This window comes from Quercus robur, chromosome 12 (genome assembly GCF_932294415.1).
Source record: "Quercus robur chromosome 12, dhQueRobu3.1, whole genome shotgun sequence".
In the NCBI taxonomy this organism is placed as follows: domain Eukaryota; kingdom Viridiplantae; phylum Streptophyta; class Magnoliopsida; order Fagales; family Fagaceae; genus Quercus; species Quercus robur.
This window is the reverse complement of record NC_065545.1, coordinates 31,628,328-31,648,110: the sequence shown is the minus strand read 5'-3', so window position 1 is coordinate 31,648,110 and position 19,783 is coordinate 31,628,328. Positions and strand designations below refer to the sequence as shown.

The window sequence follows — 19,783 nt, the reverse complement described above, 5'->3', positions numbered from 1 at the left end:
GAGACAAGCCCAGGAATACGCTAAGAGGTGCGATCAGTGCCAAAGATTCGCCCCAAATATCCACCAACCCGGAGGGGTTCTCAACCCACTCTCCAGTCCATGGCCATTCGCGCAGTGGGGTCTTGATATTGTCGGACCTTTCCCCAAAGCTGCGGGGAACAAGCGATACATAATAGTCGGAACCGATTACTTCATTAAATGGGTGGAGGCTGAGCCTTTGGCCAACATTAGGGCGTGGACGCCCAGAAATTCATCTGGAAGAACATTATCACCCGCTTCGGAACTCCGAGGACACTCATTTCCGACAATGGTCTTCAGTTTGACAGCAAGAATTTTAGGGAGTATTGCCGTGAGTTTGGGATCATTAATCGATATTCCACCCCCGCATATCCCCAAGGAAATGGGCAAGTCGAGGCCGTAAACAAGGTCATAGTGAATGGATTGAAGAAAAGATTGGATGAGTCAAAGGGGAGATGGGTAGAAGAACTACCGCACGTCTTATGGACCTATCGGACAACGCCGCGGCGTTCCACCGGTGAGACCCCCTTCTCAATGACTTACGGGGCTGAGGCTGTGCTTCCGATCGAGAACAATTTCCCCACATTGAGGTCTAGCTCGTTTACGCCAAGCGATAACGATGAGTTGCTAGGAAGAAGTCTGGATCTAGCCGAGGAAAGGAGGGAGAAGGCCACGATTCACATGGCCTATTATCACCAGAAGCTAAGACAAGGGTATGATGCTAACGTCAAGCTGCGGCCTCTGGGTCCAGGTGATCTCGTGATGAGGAAGGTTCTTGGCAGCGCAAAGAACCCCTCTTGGGGCAAGTTGGGGCCCAATTGGGAGGGACCTTACCGAGTCACGTCTGTGGCCAGAATAGGCGCCTACTACCTAGAAGATTTGGATGAAAAAGCTGTACCTCGACCATGGAATGTAAATAACCTCAGGAGGTATTATTATTAATAAGAATGGCTTAGCGTATGTTCTCTTTCATGACTATTTGCCGCTTTCCAGTCTACATTACAATTATTTATAAGTTTTAAACAGAACCCAAGTCCTGCATGGCTCCTCGGACCACAGACTTGGGGGAAATTGTTACTTAAGCCAACTATTTATAAGCCTTAAGCATAACCAAAGTCCTGTATGGCTCCTCGGACCACATACTTTTGGGGAAAGTTATTACTCATGACAACTCATAGTTTTAAACAGAACCTAAGTCCTGCATGGCTCCTCGGACCACAGACTCTAGGGGAAATTATTACTCATGACAAGTCATAGTTTTAAGCTGAACCTAAGTACTGCCTGGCTCCTCGGACCACAGACTTTTGGGGAGATTATTACTTGTGATAGATTGGGAAGTTGTTACTTAAAGGAAATCACTTTTAATACATGTGCACAGTCCAGCAGCATCGCGACCCTCAAATAAGCAACCCAAAAACCCATTTTTACTTTGACCGTTGCCTGTATATACCTCGTTGCAAATGTTTAAAAAAAAAAAAAAAAAAAAAAAAAAAAAAAAAAAAAAAAGAATGCTATTGACATACATCCGCAGTAAGCAAAACGAACATACTATATTAATATTCCGAGTACATCAGAAAGAGAGGTCCTTACAAAAAAGGGAAAAATAGGACAACTCTCATTTAAAAGAAAAATGAAACAAAACTATTTACAGAGATTGTAAGCCTAAAAGGCTAGGCTTGAGCAGGAGGATCTTCTTTCTGCTCGGACTGAGGAGGAGGAACCTCAATGGAAGAGTCCGTGGCAGGGTCCTTAGCCACATCAGGCACAAGGTCCTTAGCCACAACGGGCACAAGGACGGCATCAGGCGCCGCCAGGTCCTGCTCCGGAGCGACTGGGACTTCATCAGGGTTAGCTCGGATCTCCGAAGGATAGAAGATGCTCTCGGGCAATCTCAGTGCCGAGTCCGCAGGAACTCCTGCAGCATCAAGAGCATGAGCCCATGAAATGTCGCAATACTCCCTGCACACCTCAGGGATCTCCTCGGACAGCCTGGCCTCTGTCTCTGCGGCCCCGAGTTGGCGAGCAGCATTCTTCTCAGCCTCTGTGGCCTCTCGGATCAGCTGGGCCTCCTCCCTTACCAGCTTCAGTTCATCCTCCACCTTTTGCAGGGCAGTCCTGAGATCCTGCACTGCCTGCCTCTCGGTGTTAAGGTTAAGCTGAGCCGTGTACAGTTGTTTGCGCTGGTCCTCCGCCTGATCCTCGGCAGTCTTCAGGCCAGCCTCTGCACTTTTACGTCGGTGCTCCAAATCGTTGAGCTCAGCCGTGAGTTTAGTGTGATCATGCTTGAGAGACCCCAAGGCTTTCTCCACCTCTGTCCGAGCCTGGGTCTCAGCCTCAGCCAGATTGCGGCTATTACGGCAAAACTCCTCAACCACAAAGACTTGCTGAGTAATCTGCGGACAAAACAAGAGCGTCCTTAAAAGAAGGGTATATAATCTAACAGGAGCAAGTAAATGGACAAAGCAGCAAAAGGATTACTTACCAGCGCAAGATCCCTTTTAAGGGATAGGAAGAGCTCGGGCTGAGTGCACCGCCTGTAGGCCTCCATGTCCCGAGGAAGAAGTAGGGGCTGCTCTAAGGCCTCCGCCACGTACCCTGCCCGGCCGCGATTATACTCTCGTACCGAAGCAGTGTAAGGAATGGCAAGCCCATCCAGCTCCAACTTTGGGTCCCATGGGCGAGGGGCAGTGCGCACTTCAGCAAGGTTCCCCTCATCCCTACTTTCCGAGGAGGTACCCCTTCTGCTCCTTGGCACCCGTGTGGTTTTCTGCTGCTTGGCCGGCTGGACAGCCACCTCGCCTTCCTCAGGCGTATCCACCGGCCTCTTCTTCTTCAGGTCCGGATTAACCTTAAGGCCAAGGTCCGAGACACCCTGGGGGACCGCCGGGGGAAGGGTCTTGGCCTGAGATGGAGTTGGCCCCTTCGAAGATTGACCCTTTGGTGACTGACCTTTCCCCCTGGAAGACATCAACTCCTTCAAGGACTTGCCTTTTCCTGCCATGGTCTCGGCCTCTTCGTCTGAGGTATCGTCCGAGCAGATAACGATTGGGGGAACACCAACTGCAGAATGTCGGTCCTGCTCGGCTTCAGGATTGGAAGACTCCCCTAAAGGATTTTGCTGAATTTCCTCCTCGAAGTAAAACTCGTCTATTTCTGCCTCAAGAGAAAGACGGGAAGATTCAGTTTCTTCTTCAATCCGAGCAGCCGCGCCAGGCTCATTTACCGGAGGAAGCTGCTCCGCTAAGTAAGGATCCCTGACCCCAGGCAGCACTACTGGTGGTAAATCGTGTGGAGCTAGGAACCCGTTTCGGGACACGTCAATCCTAGCCAACCTCGGACTGCCCGCCCTTATAGCGTGACCGATTGCCTGGAAAGCACTGCTCAAAGGTTGATAGCCCAAAATCAGATGGGCCGCGCGCAACTGTCTGTCCCCGGTAACGTAAACCTCCGACCTGAGAAGATAATTCAGCGCTGGCACATTCGTAAGCTCTATCCGAGGAGCGACGTGAATTTTGTCTGCAAACAACCAAAAAAATGAGGTCAGATCATGAAATCTTCCAATTACAAAGAAAGACATAAAAAATAACCCCTCAACACTAAATCCTTTCCCCAAAAAGGATTAATCCTAAAAGCGCCGCACCTGGGTTTCCCGCCCGAGTCGGACAGTGAATACCGTCGGACCACTCCCCAGAAGCAATGAGGAAGTCATCCTTCACGGTCTTATTGGAAACTGGAAGACAAGAGATCAACCTAACGACCTCGTTCCGGGATTTAAGATAATACCCATCATCCCCGAGGCGGTGGCATTCGTACAAATAAGCCACATCATGCCAAGTGAGGCCTAGATTCATCCGCTCGTTTAAGACGTCTACACAGCCTAGTATCTTGAACATATTTGGGGCACACTGATACGGCGTCAACCTATGGTTGAACAGGTAATCCCTTGTGATCCTGCGCATGGGGAGTGTCATCCCTCCCTCTATGAAAGCAATCATGGGGATAACGACTTCTCCCTCAACTCTATCGGTCAATACTCCTTCAAGAGGACAGTGCCGCAGCCCAACCCTCGGGGGAATGTGGTATTTAGCCCTAAAGGCGTCCATAGCGGCAGGAGTTTTTACTAATTTTTCGAATCTACCCATCTGAACTGAACCGAGGAAATGAAAGTAAAGACTGAAAAGAAAAGTAGAGTCCGAGGAAGGAATTGAAACGGAGAGAAGGGCGAAATGTACTGGTACCTTCACAAAACGCTCAAGGGGACGCCTGGGAATCTCTCTTGGACGAAGCGCTTCACAAGAACGGCTACGGCGGCGTAACGGACGCAAGTGTTCGTATATCTCTAGGGTTCGATGGATTTCTCTGGAGCCTTTTGGGGTTTGAGAAATGCAGATGAAAAAAGAAACTGAACCCCGCTGACGTCTTATATAGCAGGGAGGAGAGAGAAAAAACCATCCCCACCTAGAAATACGGGAAGAAACGATGGCCGTTTGATCCACGCCTAGCCGTTGGATGAAGGGAACATAACGCCTCCAGGAGTTAATGGCCACGTCTCGTAAATTGTAGCGCGTCAAAAGTAACGGTCCGCACGCGCGCCCCACGACCTTCTTATTTCCCTCCACTCACAAATATCAAAACCCCGCTTTTCTCCTCGAAGTGAGGTTAAAACCGCAGTTTTGAGGGGCTATTGTGGGGGCCGGCCCAAAAATGATGGGCTATTACAAACTCAGGCCCGTCCGAGGAGCGCTCTATCCGAGGAAGAGCCTCGTATGCAGCATTATCCAATCCCAGCAACTCCAAGGAAACCCGTCCGAGGAGTAATTCGTCCTCGGACATCACGAAGCCCAGACGAAAACTCTGCTCAGCCATTTCAGCTCACCTTCCCCAACATATAAAACGAATTAAATTCAAAATATCTCACGGAAGGCTACCACCACATTAATTGCGCCCCAACCACCCTCTTGGCCGCATTAATGAGGAAAAGACTCCTGAACAGTGCCGCCTTGGCCTCTGCAACTCACAAAGGGTCTGATGAGGGCGTCTGATGGGACAGGTTCTCGAGTGGATGCTTGGATGACTAACAGGTGTAAGGCTGGGATGAAAAGAAGAAAAAATATATAATGTAATGAAATCCCTCAAAGAAGGGACGGCAGGACTGTAAGAAGAAGAAAAAGAAATAAAATCAGACTTGAGGAATCCTTCTTGGCGTTCTTATTTCCTTTCTGCAAGCAGTACACTACATGCATTAGACCTGCTAGTTTCATTGAGGCCAAGCTCTTTAACCCATTCTCTACAAATAATTATTGTGGGTTGTGCTTTGGGCCAAGGCCTAACCAACACTAGTTAGGCCAGGAAAATCGTGCAACCACATTAACGATATTAAAATTCAATAAGTGTGAGACATGTCAGTAAAAAATAACTACCCCACTAACAAATAAAAGACACATGTTACACGTCTTTCATTTATTGGATTTGATTTTAATACAAAATAATTTTTCCTCCAAAACATCTTTTTTTGCTTTCAATATTTTGAATATTGTTTTTAAAAATGGGAGCCAAACATATATTATGTAAAAATTATTATCTAAATACTAGTTTCAATTTCAATTTTTTTGGAAAAAAAAATTCATACTATTTTGAAAACAAAAACAAAAATTCTCCTATCAAACAAGTCTTTAATAAAAAATAAACGTCATTGGAATTATCAAAAAATATCTTCTCATTTGTGTTTTTCACCCTACTAAACGCATTCTTAGCGTGGTCACTAAAATAAATAATTTAGCCGAACCCCTAAAGCTTGCTGGGTTTTCCTTCATGTGAATTTGATGTGAACAGGCCTCCAACTTTCTCCTCTACCGACCCAAACAAACCAAACGCGCAACCAAAATGCGTAAAGACTTTAATTTTTTGACATTTCTGTTACGTCAATACATTCATTAATTGCAAAAGATGAACTCCGTTTTTTTCAAGTTCAACGATCAACAATGTTTTTTAATAATGATAATTACAATACTAGTATCAAGTACTTCAATACATCAGTGATTTTTCCTGAATAAAATGGTCATATCCTTCTCTCCTTTATACAAATTTTCCGGAAACAAGTAGAGTGTTCAACGAGTGAACGATTTGTAAAACTCGTAGAGTTGTAGGGTAGTAGCTAAACAAACTCTTTGACTATTTCTCACAACAACAACCTAAAAAGAACACTCTTTAATTGTATCGTTGGGGGCAAGGAGTTGCAAGAATTACAAGTACAAGGGCAAGATGAGAACTCGAGTTCTTATTTTCTACAGTCCAATCTATAAGACCTTTGACAACCAACCAATGAAATTCAGCCACTCGTCAAAGAAGGGATATTATAGTCATTTCATTATTGGAACATTATTACGTGGAAAACTCCCATTTCAAGTGGTTTAGGTATGAGAAAAAGTTTAAGACCACCTAATTTTTCATAATTTCTTGCCACAATTGATGTAGCAGAGTGTGATTGGTAAAAAAAAAATAGTAAATTTATATGTAAGTAATGGTTAATTATTTTCAGTCTACTATATCAAAATTGTGACAAAAAAATTATAAAATAATTAGGATCCTACAACTACTCTACAATAGTTTCAATCCCTCCAATGTGGGCCTACTGGTTTAACTCCTCAATTAAAAATCAAACTCGGTTACAAAAGTCAACGAAATAAAAATAATAACTAACCCAGCCTACTAAATTAGAGAAAAAGAAATGCAACTTCAATAATTATACAACTCCGGTAGCCCCTCAACCCGTTTAGTTCATATAAAAAAAACAATAATTTTATAACATTTTCACAATACTTCATAAATTCTATATAGGAAAACTCCAATTCCAATTGAATTAGTTACAAGAAAAAGTTGATCACAAATTTTTTCATAATTTCTTGTTACAACTGACATAGTAGAGTGTGATTTGTGGGAAAAAAAATAGTGAGTCTATGTATAAGTGATAATTAACTACTCTCAATTTATCATGTCAGAATTGTGATAAAAAAATTGTAAAATAATTTGTAGTTCTAAACTACTCTACATTAGTTACAATTCCTCCAATGTGGGCCTACTAGTCTAACGCCTCAATTTAAAATCAAACTTAGCTACAAAAGTCAGCGAAATAGAAATACTATGAGCATTCACATCAAGCATTCTAAAAATTTTAGCATTTAACATCTCAAAAAGCCACTTTATAACATTTAACATCTCAAAAAGCCACTTTATAACATTTAACATCTCTTCGAAAAAAAAACATTTAACATCTCACTTTATAATACACTCAACATCAAAACTTCTATTTTTTTTACAACTTCATTTAAATATTATTTATTTATTCCTTTTTTGTTTTTTTTTTTTATCATCTCTCCCTCAGTGTCTCTCTCTCCCTCTCAGTCTCATTGTCTCAACCTAGCAATCCTACTCACCGTTGGCCACCACCCACCATAATTCCAACGACTACCACAATGATTAGAGACCCATGCCGATCAAGTTGATGACCCACGCTAACCACGCCGATCAAGTCGACGATCCACGTCGGTCAACTTGATGATCCACATTGATCACGTCGATGATCCATGAACCCAGACCCACGAACCTAGACCCACAAACCCAAACCCATGAACTCAGACCCACAAACCCAAACCCATAAAATCAAATCACCTCGTTGGACCACAACCATTGGATCATCAGACCACGACCCACGACCCATAACCATCGCCGGAGCACAACCATCGTTGGACCACAACCATTGGCCAGAGAGAGAAAAAGGGAGAGAATGAAATTTTCAGACAAGCAAGAATTGAAATAAATAGCTCACAAAGATTTGGAAAAGAGAGGGAAGGTGAAGGAGAGGTGAGGTATATATATATATATATGCTGTCGCATGATGGTCTGAGAAGAAGCTTGAGTCGGAGAGAGAGAGAGAGAGGAAAGCTTTGGGAGAAGAAAGGCATAGGCCGCATGGCACACGAGAGAGTGGGAGAGAGAAAAAGAAAAAAAATTAAAAAAATTTTAGCATCTTTCTACGATAGGGTCTCAAAAATGAGATTCTACTGTAGCTCAATGCTAAAATTTTTAAGATTTAGCATATTTGATTTAGGTGAATTTTTATAATTTGAGGTGCTAAAATGCTAAAAAATAGTATTTAGCATTTTTAGCACATTCGATAAGAATGCTCTAACTAACCCAGCCTAATAAATTAGAGAATAAAAAATGTTACTTTAACTATAATTTTATAACATTTTCATAATACTCTCTTAATAAATTCTATTCAATAAATTGTTATTGTTTCTAATTTGAACCAATTATTTAAAATTTTTTTTTATCACAAGTATTAACCTATCATTTAAGATTTGTTATGAAATTGTTATAAAATTGTGGTGAACATAACATATTTCAAATAATAATACTAGATGATTTCACAATAAATCTTAAATGATATATTATGCTAATTCCAATTGAGTTACCATTCAAATTACTTTTTCACGAGTTTGGCTTACCTATAGTATTTTTTAAAAAATAATATTTTTTGTTTTAACGAAAGATTGCTATATTACCTACTAACTAAATAAAATATAAAATATGGAGATTAAAATCACTACTATTTACTATTAGTATATTTAAAATAAAAGGACATGTCCAATTAAAAAATGATTATGCTAATGAGTACTCTTAGGACATTGATTAATAATTCATTTTAAATAAATTTTAACACTACTTTTATAAGAAATAAAAAAAAAAAAGTTAAAATATTAATTATTTTTTTTATAAAAATATTCTTTAAATAAATGGTTAACCAATCCTCTACAACATTTTCTATTAAAAAAATACTGAAAATAAGCCTAATTACTTTTTCACCTGCTTTTAGAATTTATTTATTATCATTGAAATTGGGGCATTTCTCCTCAAGCTAACTCTGTCTCTGACGAGACCAGCTGGTCCACAGCCACAATTGTAGTGAATACTGCATGACTCTCTCTCCACTCTGGACCTGTTATATAACGTATAAGTCTCAGAGAGAGAGAGAGAGAGAGAGAGAGAGCATAGGAGTTTCCTCAACTTTGGTTTGGCAAAATCTCCCTTTTAGTCATATCTGCCTCGGACCCTCCGAAAGATTTATATATTACCAAAAAAACAAAAAAAAATCCTAAGAAAAAAAACATTAGCGTTTTTCTGTCTCTGCCACAGCTGTTGATTTTGTTTCTCCTCCCATGGTCTCTATATACTCTGTTTGTCACATTCTTCTTGTTCTTCTCTCAGTCTCACATATGTGCTAAACATCCTTCCTTTTTTTTCTTTCTGCTTGCAAGTATTGTTATTTATTTATTTATTTATTGGGTTTTGGGTGGTGGGTTTGAATGGCCAATGCATCTGGGTTCTTTACTCCTTCAGTTCCCAGCTTGAGAAGGAGGATTCAACCTCCAATAGGGATTTTCGGATCTGGGTCTCGCTCCCCTGAGGGATTCTCCACGAGGGTATTTTGTTCCAGCACCACTGAAGGCGCAGACAAGCTTGCTTCTGGTGCTTCCTCTTCTGAATCTCGGGTACCCAGGTATGTTTCATTTTTTTTTTTTTTATAAAAAAATTTCTTCTGTATTTTGGTGATTGATCACTGATTCTTCAGTTTCTTAAGCAAATGGAATGGATTAGTTAAGTTTGTCAATTGGGATATGTTTAAGGAGTAGTGGTTGGGTTTTGATTGTTGATCTCTATTTGAAAGCCTCATAACATCAGTGGGTAGTAGAAGGTAATAAAGAGTATGACTTGGGATGGATAGAATAGAATGGTGGAAAACAATACATTTGGCTGACACTGATTAGTTTGAGGGACCATTGCTGAACAATATTGGGACAAGGATTTCATTTGTGTAATTTGGGTTTTGCTAGAATAAAATTTTTGAACTTTGTATATGATAACTGGGGTAGAGTTCATGGGTGATTTGCTCTTGCATGGGCACTTTTACTGTGTAAAGTTGAAAGAGACTTTTTGCAGAGTGAATAGAATATATCTAGAGGGGGTATGTAAGTATAACTTTATTAAATTGTGATGTTAAGATTATGAGTGGTAGTATTTAAAATATTAAAGGTTTTTTGCTTTCATTTATTGGAAACTGGGGCAGTAGCTTCCCATGATTCTTATTAGCCAGAAAATTTTGTTCTAACATACCTGCCACCAGGAGAGCTCTGCAAAAACCCATTGCAGTCTATACTGGCCAAAACATTGATATTTTTGGGTTATCATAACATGCAACTATGCAAGTTGTTGGAGCATTTTTTGAAAGCTAGTAACAGCCTTTGACTGGTTATTGGTTACAAATTTTGCCTACTGAGTGAACCTCATTTTGGAATGAATGTCTTAAGATGAGTTTCATACCATAGAAGTTTCAATTGTTAGTTATTTGAGGCATCGGACAGGCATGTGAGAAGCAATATACTCTTTATATTTTGTGTTGGATGGAAGAACTCCGTTACAATTGTTCACAGTTGACATTAAATTAAGTAAGCAGCCCAAAGGTATAGAGTTTCTAGTTGACACAATTTTGCAAACAAGAACAGACCATTTTAGGCAAAGTTTCTCAGGTGTATAGTTCCTCTGTGTATCAGTGAAGCCTTTTTGTGATGTTTTATCTTTGGGAAGACGAAACACAATTTGTATCAAATTGGAGAGGCATTTTTGCAGTGAAAAAGCTCAAAATGATAGTTGGCAATTTGGCATTACCATGTATAAGCTTCCAGGCTTGTCTGCATTGCTTTTATTTCTAACAGAAGTTGGAGTTCATTAGAACAGTTATTGAGAAGGTGCTGGAGTAGTTCCAAGCTGAAACCAGAGTCAAGATGCTGCTTTCATTGTCTTTACTTTAAAGATAGTAGAAATCATAATGGTGCTATGTTGGCCTGGTTTATTGACATCATAGGCATCTAAAAGTTTGTGTCAAAAGATTTTAGTAGCCTGTGCCTCTTTCAGCATTCCATGTGAAGAGCATTTTAGTATTTGCTAGAACCATTGTTGGATGGTATCTCAATAGCCCTTGCTGTATTGCACAGGATCAAACTAATTCCAAGGTTGCTTCTAACATATATATATATGTCTATCTCCTCTCTCTCTCTCTCTCTCACACACACACACACACACACACACACACACACACACACATCGGAGACTGCAGAAAATTAAAGTATTGGTTTTGTGTGCGCTCTTGTACTTAACCAGGTGTCTTTAGTTGAACTCATGTAATTTTCATATTTTTCAGTTAGTCTCCTCTCTCTTTCCCTCTTTTTCTCTCGCATGGGAGACCGTAGAAAGCAGAAGGAACAATTTTGTTTATGCTCTTGTACTTAGACATGTATCTTTAGATGAATTGATGGAAGTTTCTTAGTGTTCTGAAGCAGTCTCTAGTCTGTGATTTTAGACTGCTAAGAGTTAAAAATCTATACAAACCCTCAGGAGCTGGTCTATTGATTGAGAGGGGCCAGAGGAGATTGTCAGTTTGCTTCATGCATCTGTAATCTCTATATGCATGGTCTGGCTGTGTATAGTCTACACAGTGGGGATGTTGACATCTTAGCATTTGGCATATTTTAAGGCTGAACTTAAGGTATAGGTTACTAAAAAGCAGAAGCCTGAATATATTCTTCAGCTTCTTTGATCAAGTTAGAGGCTAACTTTAATATGCTTGCTAGAAATCTTTTTCAGCTAAATGGAACAGGAAATGTCTTACTCTTTGATTGCACTCATTTCGTACTGAAGAGTCTCGCGTAATTTGCTTTAAATTTTACAAGCATTCCATGGTGAAGAGTTTTATGTCATTATCTTCTTATTATTCTTCAAGTAATTTTCTTTGTATGCTTTGTTTATGTGGATGTTCTTTCTAAATTTAGGCTCAACCGTGTCTCTTTGACTGATATAAACGTTTTAGCCTCAGGTGATTGATTTTTTGTCATATTTCAGCAAAGATCCTTGTTGGAAAATATAGGCTATATTCATGACCTTCTACTTCTTTCCCATATTTGAGTGTCTGGTCTGCTGGTTTAATTTCATCCTCAATGACATGGCAAATTTAATTCTCATTGTCACCCTGGAGCTTAAGGTTCCAGTTTGTATCTTTTGAAAATTATCATTCTCAGTCTATTTACCATCTACTTACTAATAAGTTTAAGGCATTCTGGGTTCTGGCTGATTGTATTTGTGCTATGTTTCATAAGTCCAGTCCAGTCAGAGGCACCCTCAGTTTGATATTTCATTTGGTTCAATGGAAAGCAACTTGTCAATGAGGAAATGACAATTTGACTGATCTATTCTCCTGTTCCCACCCTGAATAATATACAGGCTGGTCAGTCAAGGCTGCAAGTTAGTTGGATGTGGCTCAGCAGTACCTACTCTGAAGGTTTCCAATGATGATCTTGCAAAATTTGTTGATACTTCTGATGAATGGATTTCTGTTCGGACTGGGATTCGTAATCGACGAGTTCTATCAGGTCAGTTCTTGCAGTCAGTTCATGATGTGCTACCCTATTTCAGGTATTTAAGAATGGTCTGTGGTGACTTTACTTGGTTGTAGCCCAGATATAAAAGGTGGCTTTGCATGATTGTAACTTAGCCTCTTGACTAAGACACTCAAAATCTAAGCTTGAGCTAGGGAAAGGCTGTTCCGCTTGATCAGTCTGAGCCTAACTTGGGCCTAGGCTAAGCTTTTCTTGATTGAGTCCTTGCTGATTGTATGATCCTTGTGTATTGTTTACCAAGAAGATTGCTTAAGTAGATCATTCATAATTAGTCAGCTTTATATTTCAGATTTCAAAAGATTATTTTATTTGGACCTAGTTGAATTCAAGAGGGTTTTCTAACGTTTGTGCTCAATAACCTGATGTCTAGACCTGTTTTCCTAGTGCTCAATAAATAGTATGTATATTTGTTTGTTGGTATTCATATCTATGGCATGGTTGTTATGACATGGAATGTAGTTTCTTTATATAATGACAACCTAATTGTGGAAACTATGAATGACTGTTTCATTTTTAATGTTATAGGCAAAGAAAGCGTGACAACTTTAGCGGTTGAAGCAGCGAGGAATGCTCTTCAAATGGCACAAGTTGACCCTGATGATGTGGACCTAGTGTTGATGTGCTCATCTACACCCGATGATCTTTTTGGTAGTGCTCCTCAGGTATGGTGATATAAGATAATACAATAACAACAAAGCTTTAGTCCCAATGTTTTGGAGCTGGCTATGGATCCTTAACAGATTAGTTAGGGTTGGTCACATGTATTCTTTTCCTCCATTCTATTCTATCTTAAGTCAAACTCATGGTGATATAAGACATTATATTATGAAAATTGGATTAAATTGAAAGACCCATTATATTGGTTTCATAGTTGAGGTTGAGCAGCATGTATGTTTTAAGAGTGTGTTTGGGAATAGCTTTTAGCTTTTATGTATAGCTTTTTAAAACCTCACTTTTTCAAATTCTATCAAGGTACAAGTATACTTTAGCACACTTTTAGCAAAAAGTTAGATAAGTTGTTCCCAAACAAACACTAAATAATCTAGGGATGTTCGGTGCTGTCAATCTGAGCAATGTTGCATGCACATGCACATGGACATTGAAAATTGAAATTTGATGTCTCCAGGAGTATCTTGGCAAGCTGAAAAATGATGATTTTGTGCAGTGTATGTTTGTGAGGAACTTTGACAATTGTGAACTTATTAATCTGTTTGTTGCTATATTGTGTTGGCTACATAAATTTAAGTGTTCTTTTATTTTTCTTAATCTGTCTTCTCTTTTAATATATACATTCACATTTCTTTATTTCAAGAAGTGTCTCTTGTACTATGAATCATTTGCATCTTCTGCTTTCAGAAAGCTGGTTCTATGCATTCTGAATGATGGCTTTAGGAGGACAGCACCATATAAAAAAAGGATGAAGAAATATATCAAGTTATTACATTTGATGTAACTAATTTTTGTTATAATATGCCAATACATAATCTCTTGTTTCAATTTAAAAAACATTCTACTTTGCACTTAGAAACTTAATTGGCTCATTCACCATGGCAAGTTGGTTTCTTGTTGAGGTTATAAAGTGTAGTAGGAAGATATATTGGGTGTCAGCGTCTAACATGTTTTTGAGACAGATGCTGTCTCTTACTAGTTCATACCATATATGGTTTCAGAGTCTGGCCTGAATTATAGAGCTAAGAATTATGCTCTACAAGCCTGGTTTGGTTGGACTGAAGTAGAACTTTTGGGTTTAACTTCAGGTCAACTACCCTTAACTACCTCCCCTTGAACTTTGTAGGCCTTGATTAAATTTATTGGAGCTTTATATTGCTGAAGTTAGTTCCATTTATATAACTATTCAAAAGTATAATTGCTCCAGAACTTTGAGTGATTCTACTTTACCTGGTATTATAACCCAGTAAGTCTTTTAAGCTCTCTTTTTCATTGTATTTTAATTGTCAGATCCAAAAAGCACTTGGCTGCAAAAGAAATCCTTTGGCTTATGATATTACAGCTGCATGTAGCGGATTTGTTCTGGGTTTAATATCAGCTGCTTCTCACATTAGGGGTAATCAATCTGTTTACTTTGCTGTAATGGGGTCTCAATATCTTCTTTGATTAAAAGAATTAAACTCTATCTCTGTAATTACAGGAGCTGGGTTTCAGAATGTTCTAGTAATTGGAGCTGATGCTCTTTCTCGATATGTTGATTGGACTGATAGAGGTACCTGTATTCTCTTTGGAGATGCTGCCGGTGCTGTATTAGTGCAGGTAATGGTCTTTATTTTGGTGTTTGACTGTTATTGCTTATGTAAACAGTTATGTTCCATGGTTCCTTGCACTTCTAGCGAAAAAGAATATTATCTTATCTTACTAAATAGGTAGACATACAATTTTTTTCCCTGAAATTTTGTCTTCTAAATTCCAGTTGCAATTTCATCCCTGAAACTTTTAAAAGGTATTAGTTTCAACTGTCCATCCATTCTAGCCCACCTCAGCTTTTTAACTTGCCACATCAGCACTCTATATATCACATATGTAATTCCTTTGACAGTAAATAGATGAGGGCATAATTGATAACATTAAAAATTTTGGTTAAAAATCAACAAACTTTAAATTTTAGAAACAAAAATCAGACTTGTATAGATTTTTTTTTGGAAAAAAAGTATATATAAAACTTTTCTATGCTTCCCACAATCCTTTCTCTATGCTTCCCACAGTCCTTTCAATAGAACTCTAAAGTTGGCTTCATTTGAGGATTTCTCTTCATGATTGATTGATTCTTTGTAAAGGGAAGTAGAGATCAAATATGATCCTCTGGTTTTCAATACAAATGTTCATAAAAGGGCTTCTCATGAGGTTAGGGAAAAGTTTGAAGGCTAGAGAAATGGTTTGGCTGATGAACAGCATGTTGCTTTCTTACAAGAGAATTGCTTTCTACCCTTGTTTTTAGCGTATTTCTAGTTTACATCCTCCTGACTTTCACATGATGGTGCAAAATCTTTAAACTAGTATTTATTGTCATCTGTTCCAACTGAAGGCTGTGTTCCTGCACAAGAGACTTCCATGATTAAGCCAGGTCTCCATATTCAAGAATTTGGGGGATCAGATGGATCAAACACCCAAATGCGTATACCTAATGGGCACTTGTATTTTGTACCCATCTCTTTAACATCAGTTAACCCTCTTGGAAGCAAAGGAGTTAAGGAGATGATTGCTGCCTGTAAAATCTGACTACTTTATAGACAATTATCTTTCAGCTATCCTCTTTTCTGAAAACTTGCTTTAACAGCACTATACAGAAAATCTCCTGGGTTTCCAATTCTTGACACTAGGGTTGATATCCCTTGTATTTTCTGTGGGAATTTTGGTTCAATTGTTGCTTTAAAGATGATAACTACCTCATATCTGCTTTAATAAAAGTTCATACCTATGGGAAACTAAAAATTTCATTTATTTTGATATAACAACTATTCTGCAGGCTTGCGACAGTGAAGAGGATGGCTTATTTGGTTTTGACCTACATAGTGATGGTGATGGCCAAAGGTAATGTGATTCTAGTATCTTAACTAAACTAAGTCTGCACTTATTTCTTTTAGGAATGTGACTGAGCACTTAACCTCTCTTTCTGCAGACATCTAAATGCCCCCATCAAAGAAAATGAAATGGATAACACATTGGGATCTAATGGTTCAGTGTTAGACTTTCCTCCAAATCGATCCTCATATTCGTGTATTCAAATGAATGGCAAAGAGGTCTTTCGTTTTGCTGTACGAAGTGTGCCACAGTCAATTGAGTCTGCCCTTGCAAAGGCTGGTCTCCCTGGGTCCAGTATCGATTGGTTACTACTTCATCAGGTATGTAATATATTGCCTAAAAATTGGAAATTAAAATGTTATGTTTTCAACATAAGATATAAATGATAACTCATGGTTCATCTAGGAAATTTATGCAAGACTGTAGTTTGTTGAATGATATCTTATAAGCTTTCAGTAATTATTACTTTCTTTACTATTATTGTTGTAATGTGATGTTTAATTTTGCTTTCACTATCTTTAGCCTCAACCAAAAAATGAGGGGAGGAAAAGATTAAAATTTATTGGTCAAATCATTGAAGTTGAAGGTTTTAGGTCAAAGTGTGATCACTTGATGCTACAAACAAATAGGGTTAGGACTTCTGCTTTGCTATCAAATGGCTTAAAAAGTAAAATTGATTTGGTGGTCTAAACTAGCATATAAGCCAAGTGCAGAGTTTTCATACACAAAATAATTGATTAAAGTAAACCCGAAGTAATTACTCTTTGACAGGACTTTGTTACACTGCTAAGAACTATAGCATATAAGCCAAGTGCAGGGTTTTCACACACAAGATAATTGATTAAAGTATGCCCAAAGTAATTACTCTGACAGGACTTTGTTACACTGCTAAGATTTGTCACAAAATGGTAGACATATCCCATATCGATGGTGATAAAGTAATAACGGAGATTGATAAATGCAGGCAAATCAGAGGATTATCGATGCAGTTGCTACACGGTTAGAGGTCCCACCAGAACGAGTCATATCAAATTTAGCAAATTATGGTAACACAAGTGCTGCTTCCATTCCATTGGCATTAGATGAAGCTGTTAGAAGCGGCAGGGTGAAGGTAGGCCATACTATAGCAGCTGCAGGCTTCGGGGCAGGCGTTACTTGGGGTTCTGCTATTCTCAGGTGGGGATAAAGCCTCACTTAAACGGCCAATCACCAATACAGAAGACAAGATTTTGATATGAAGTGCAGTGCAGCTCTCCTCTAAATCTTGCTTCCCATTCCATTTGTATTACAGATATTCTGGGGGGGAGTTTTTCTAGTGTCACATTTTCCCTTGTCCCCCCCTTCCGTTTGTTTGTATTTTGTTAAATTTTAGCTTTGACTGACACCCTCAATAAATTTGATTCTTTTCCGTGAAGTTCAATAATCTACTTATTTTTATCATCTTCGCTGTCTCCAATATGTGCACTATCTGAAATCACAGCTTATCTTACCAATGAGTTACAATATCTGAAATCCACACAAATAAATGAAAAACACCATAAAGTTACCAGAAGCAAAACAAAATCTTCTTGTTACTTACTACCAAATTGAGATACAGTGGTATAATTCTCCCTGCTGTTACTTCGGCAGTGAATATCGTGAGATAGAAGTAAATTAAAACAAAAAGGTAAGTAAAAAAAAAAAAAAACAACAACAATAAATTACATATACAGAGAAGAAATAAAAACAGAATCTATCATGGTATCATCTGATTAATTAAAAGTCACTGAACGGTCTTGAAGCCTAGACTTAATTCTCTGCAAAGTACCTTCAACTGCAATATCAAATGCATCCTTCTTGGTCCTTAAATCCACCGAACTCCCATGTCTTCTATACATAACTCTTGGCATTAACTCCAACACTTTCTCCCTCATCCTCCAAACTCTATCTCTAGGTATACCCATCAACACGTCCAAAATCTTCAGCCCCTTATATACCACCTCTTCTTTTGGTATAAACACCGAGAACTCCTCGTACTCCTCCTCCGGCATGTGCCACTTGTACTGCATTTTCGCCGACAATTCCTCGAAGAAAACCGGAATACAACCGGCCAGAATGCTATCAAACGTGGACCTCCTCGTTGGTGTGTCCCCTGGTGGCTGCAAACAAAAGCTCGCTTCTAACATTGGCTTCATGTACCTAATCGGGTCGTGCTCGCATATCCCATTTGAGCAATCCACAATTTCACACAACTTCACGTACCCATTACTATTATTAGCATTACTACTTGTATCATTCCCACATTCATCTCTAATACTCCGCCGAATATTCCGGGTGGCCGCGACACCGCCACCACCGGCGAAAAGCATCAGTGTCGACCTTCTCGACCGCCTCACGCGGTGTATCCACGACTCCAACAACGAGAGGTTTGGTGGGTGAAACGATGTCGGATAAGGCACCGCACGTTCTTGCCAAGGCCAAGCTCGAGCCTCAAACGTCAACACCGTAACGTTATAAAACTCAGGGAGTTCGAGAAACGAAGTACCCCAAACAGGAGGGTCTTTGTACAAAGGTTGCGACAAGTCCCACGCGGGTCGAGCCATGACTAAGAAATGGTCGTGGCCTTTGTGTCGAGCCCAAACGTTGGGACTATCTTGTTCCTTAACGAAATCGAACAACTCGAGGCCGTGTTCCACGCTGGAATTAACGTCAGGGCCGTAGAGATAACGGAGAGAGTCGATGCCACCGTAGTAAGGGAGATAAACGGCGTTAGCGGAGTTGGGATCAGGTGTGAGACAAGGGTACTCGAGCATCCGACGATGGAAGATGAGTTCGAGCATCAACGGGTCTGTGCGGAACCAACTGTGGGACTTGGAATGAGTCCTTTGGCCAAGGCCGTGGTTTGGAAGGTAAGGACAGAAATCATCGAAGAGTGGGTATTCTGAACAGTTTGATAATAGATCGGTGTTGAAACGCGAGGGGAGGCGTCTGATGTGGATCCAACGGTCAGTACAATCTGGGTCTTTTGGGTTTGTGTTGATTTGTTGTGAAATTGTTGATTTGAGGAGAAAGATGAAAAGGGTAGTGAGAATTGTGGGAATGGAGGAGGCCATGGGGGTGTTGGAGAAGGTGTTTGGGGTTAAGATTTGGGAAATTTGGATGAGAGAGAGAGAGAGAGAGAGAGAGAAGGCCACTCAGGCCATATGATGGTTTTGGTTTTGGATCTTTGTTTATTTTGTGGGTGGCACAGTAATATCAAATTTGTATTTTTCTGTTCTTTTGTTTTGTTCTTTCACAATTGCAAATTGCCATGTCTTTTTTAACCTTCTTTCTGTTGAGAATGAGAGGGGGAGACATAGAGAGAGATATTTGTGGATGAACTGGAAAAAGTTGGAACTTTTAGGGGAGAGAGAGAGAGAGAGAGAGAATTTTAACTGTGGAAATGGGGTGGACTAGTGGGATTTGACCCAACATTGTCGGTGGAAGATGGTAACGGCTCGTGGGGGCTCCACTATCCACCCAATGCGGCGGCGTTTCTTACTTTTTTTAGTTCTCTCTTTAAACTTTTAATTTTTTTTACCGTTAAATATTATTTTTGGGTTTTTTTTTTTTAAATTTTTAATCTTTTGAGAAAAGAAAAGTTGAGTAAATTTTGTTTTGGGACATTGTGAGGTTGGTCCAGTTGGAGGCGTTTTTTTTTTTTTTTATAGTATATTGTGTGGGGTCAGTGAGGTGCATATGCT

General features: G+C 39.6%; 2 protein-coding genes across 2 annotated transcripts; one reads left to right on the top strand and one right to left on the bottom strand.

Annotated features, from left to right (window-relative positions):
* Positions 1-8,944: 8,944 nt before the first annotated feature.
* LOC126710354 (3-oxoacyl-[acyl-carrier-protein] synthase 3 A, chloroplastic-like) lies at positions 8,945-17,501 on the top strand. The gene is made up of 8 exons (XM_050410772.1): positions 8,945-9,577; positions 12,352-12,500; positions 13,053-13,189; positions 14,487-14,592; positions 14,677-14,795; positions 16,006-16,070; positions 16,159-16,381; positions 17,026-17,501. Exons 1-8 carry the CDS (start codon positions 9,384-9,386, stop codon positions 17,245-17,247), a joined length of 1,215 nt encoding a protein of 404 aa, XP_050266729.1. The 5' UTR covers positions 8,945-9,383; the 3' UTR covers positions 17,248-17,501.
* A 103-nt stretch (positions 17,502-17,604) lies between these two features.
* Positions 17,605-19,443, bottom strand: LOC126710353 (probable xyloglucan galactosyltransferase GT19). Its single transcript, XM_050410771.1, has one exon. It carries the CDS (start codon positions 19,151-19,153, stop codon positions 17,813-17,815), a length of 1,341 nt encoding a protein of 446 aa, XP_050266728.1. The 5' UTR covers positions 19,154-19,443; the 3' UTR covers positions 17,605-17,812.
* Positions 19,444-19,783: the final 340 nt, after the last annotated feature.

Bases quoted from the DNA above. Each gene is read 5' to 3' on its own strand.
- LOC126710353 (XM_050410771.1), bottom strand. From the start codon at position 19,153: ATGGCCTCCTCCATTCCCACAATTCTCACTACCCTTTTCATCTTTCTC.
- LOC126710354 (XM_050410772.1), top strand. From the start codon at position 9,384: ATGGCCAATGCATCTGGGTTCTTTACTCCTTCAGTTCCCAGCTTGAGA. The intron at 12,501-13,052 runs GTCAGTTCTTGC...TTAATGTTATAG, and splicing joins TAATCGACGAGTTCTATCAG to GCAAAGAAAGCGTGACAACT. The intron at 14,593-14,676 runs GTAATCAATCTG...CTGTAATTACAG, and splicing joins AGCTGCTTCTCACATTAGGG to GAGCTGGGTTTCAGAATGTT.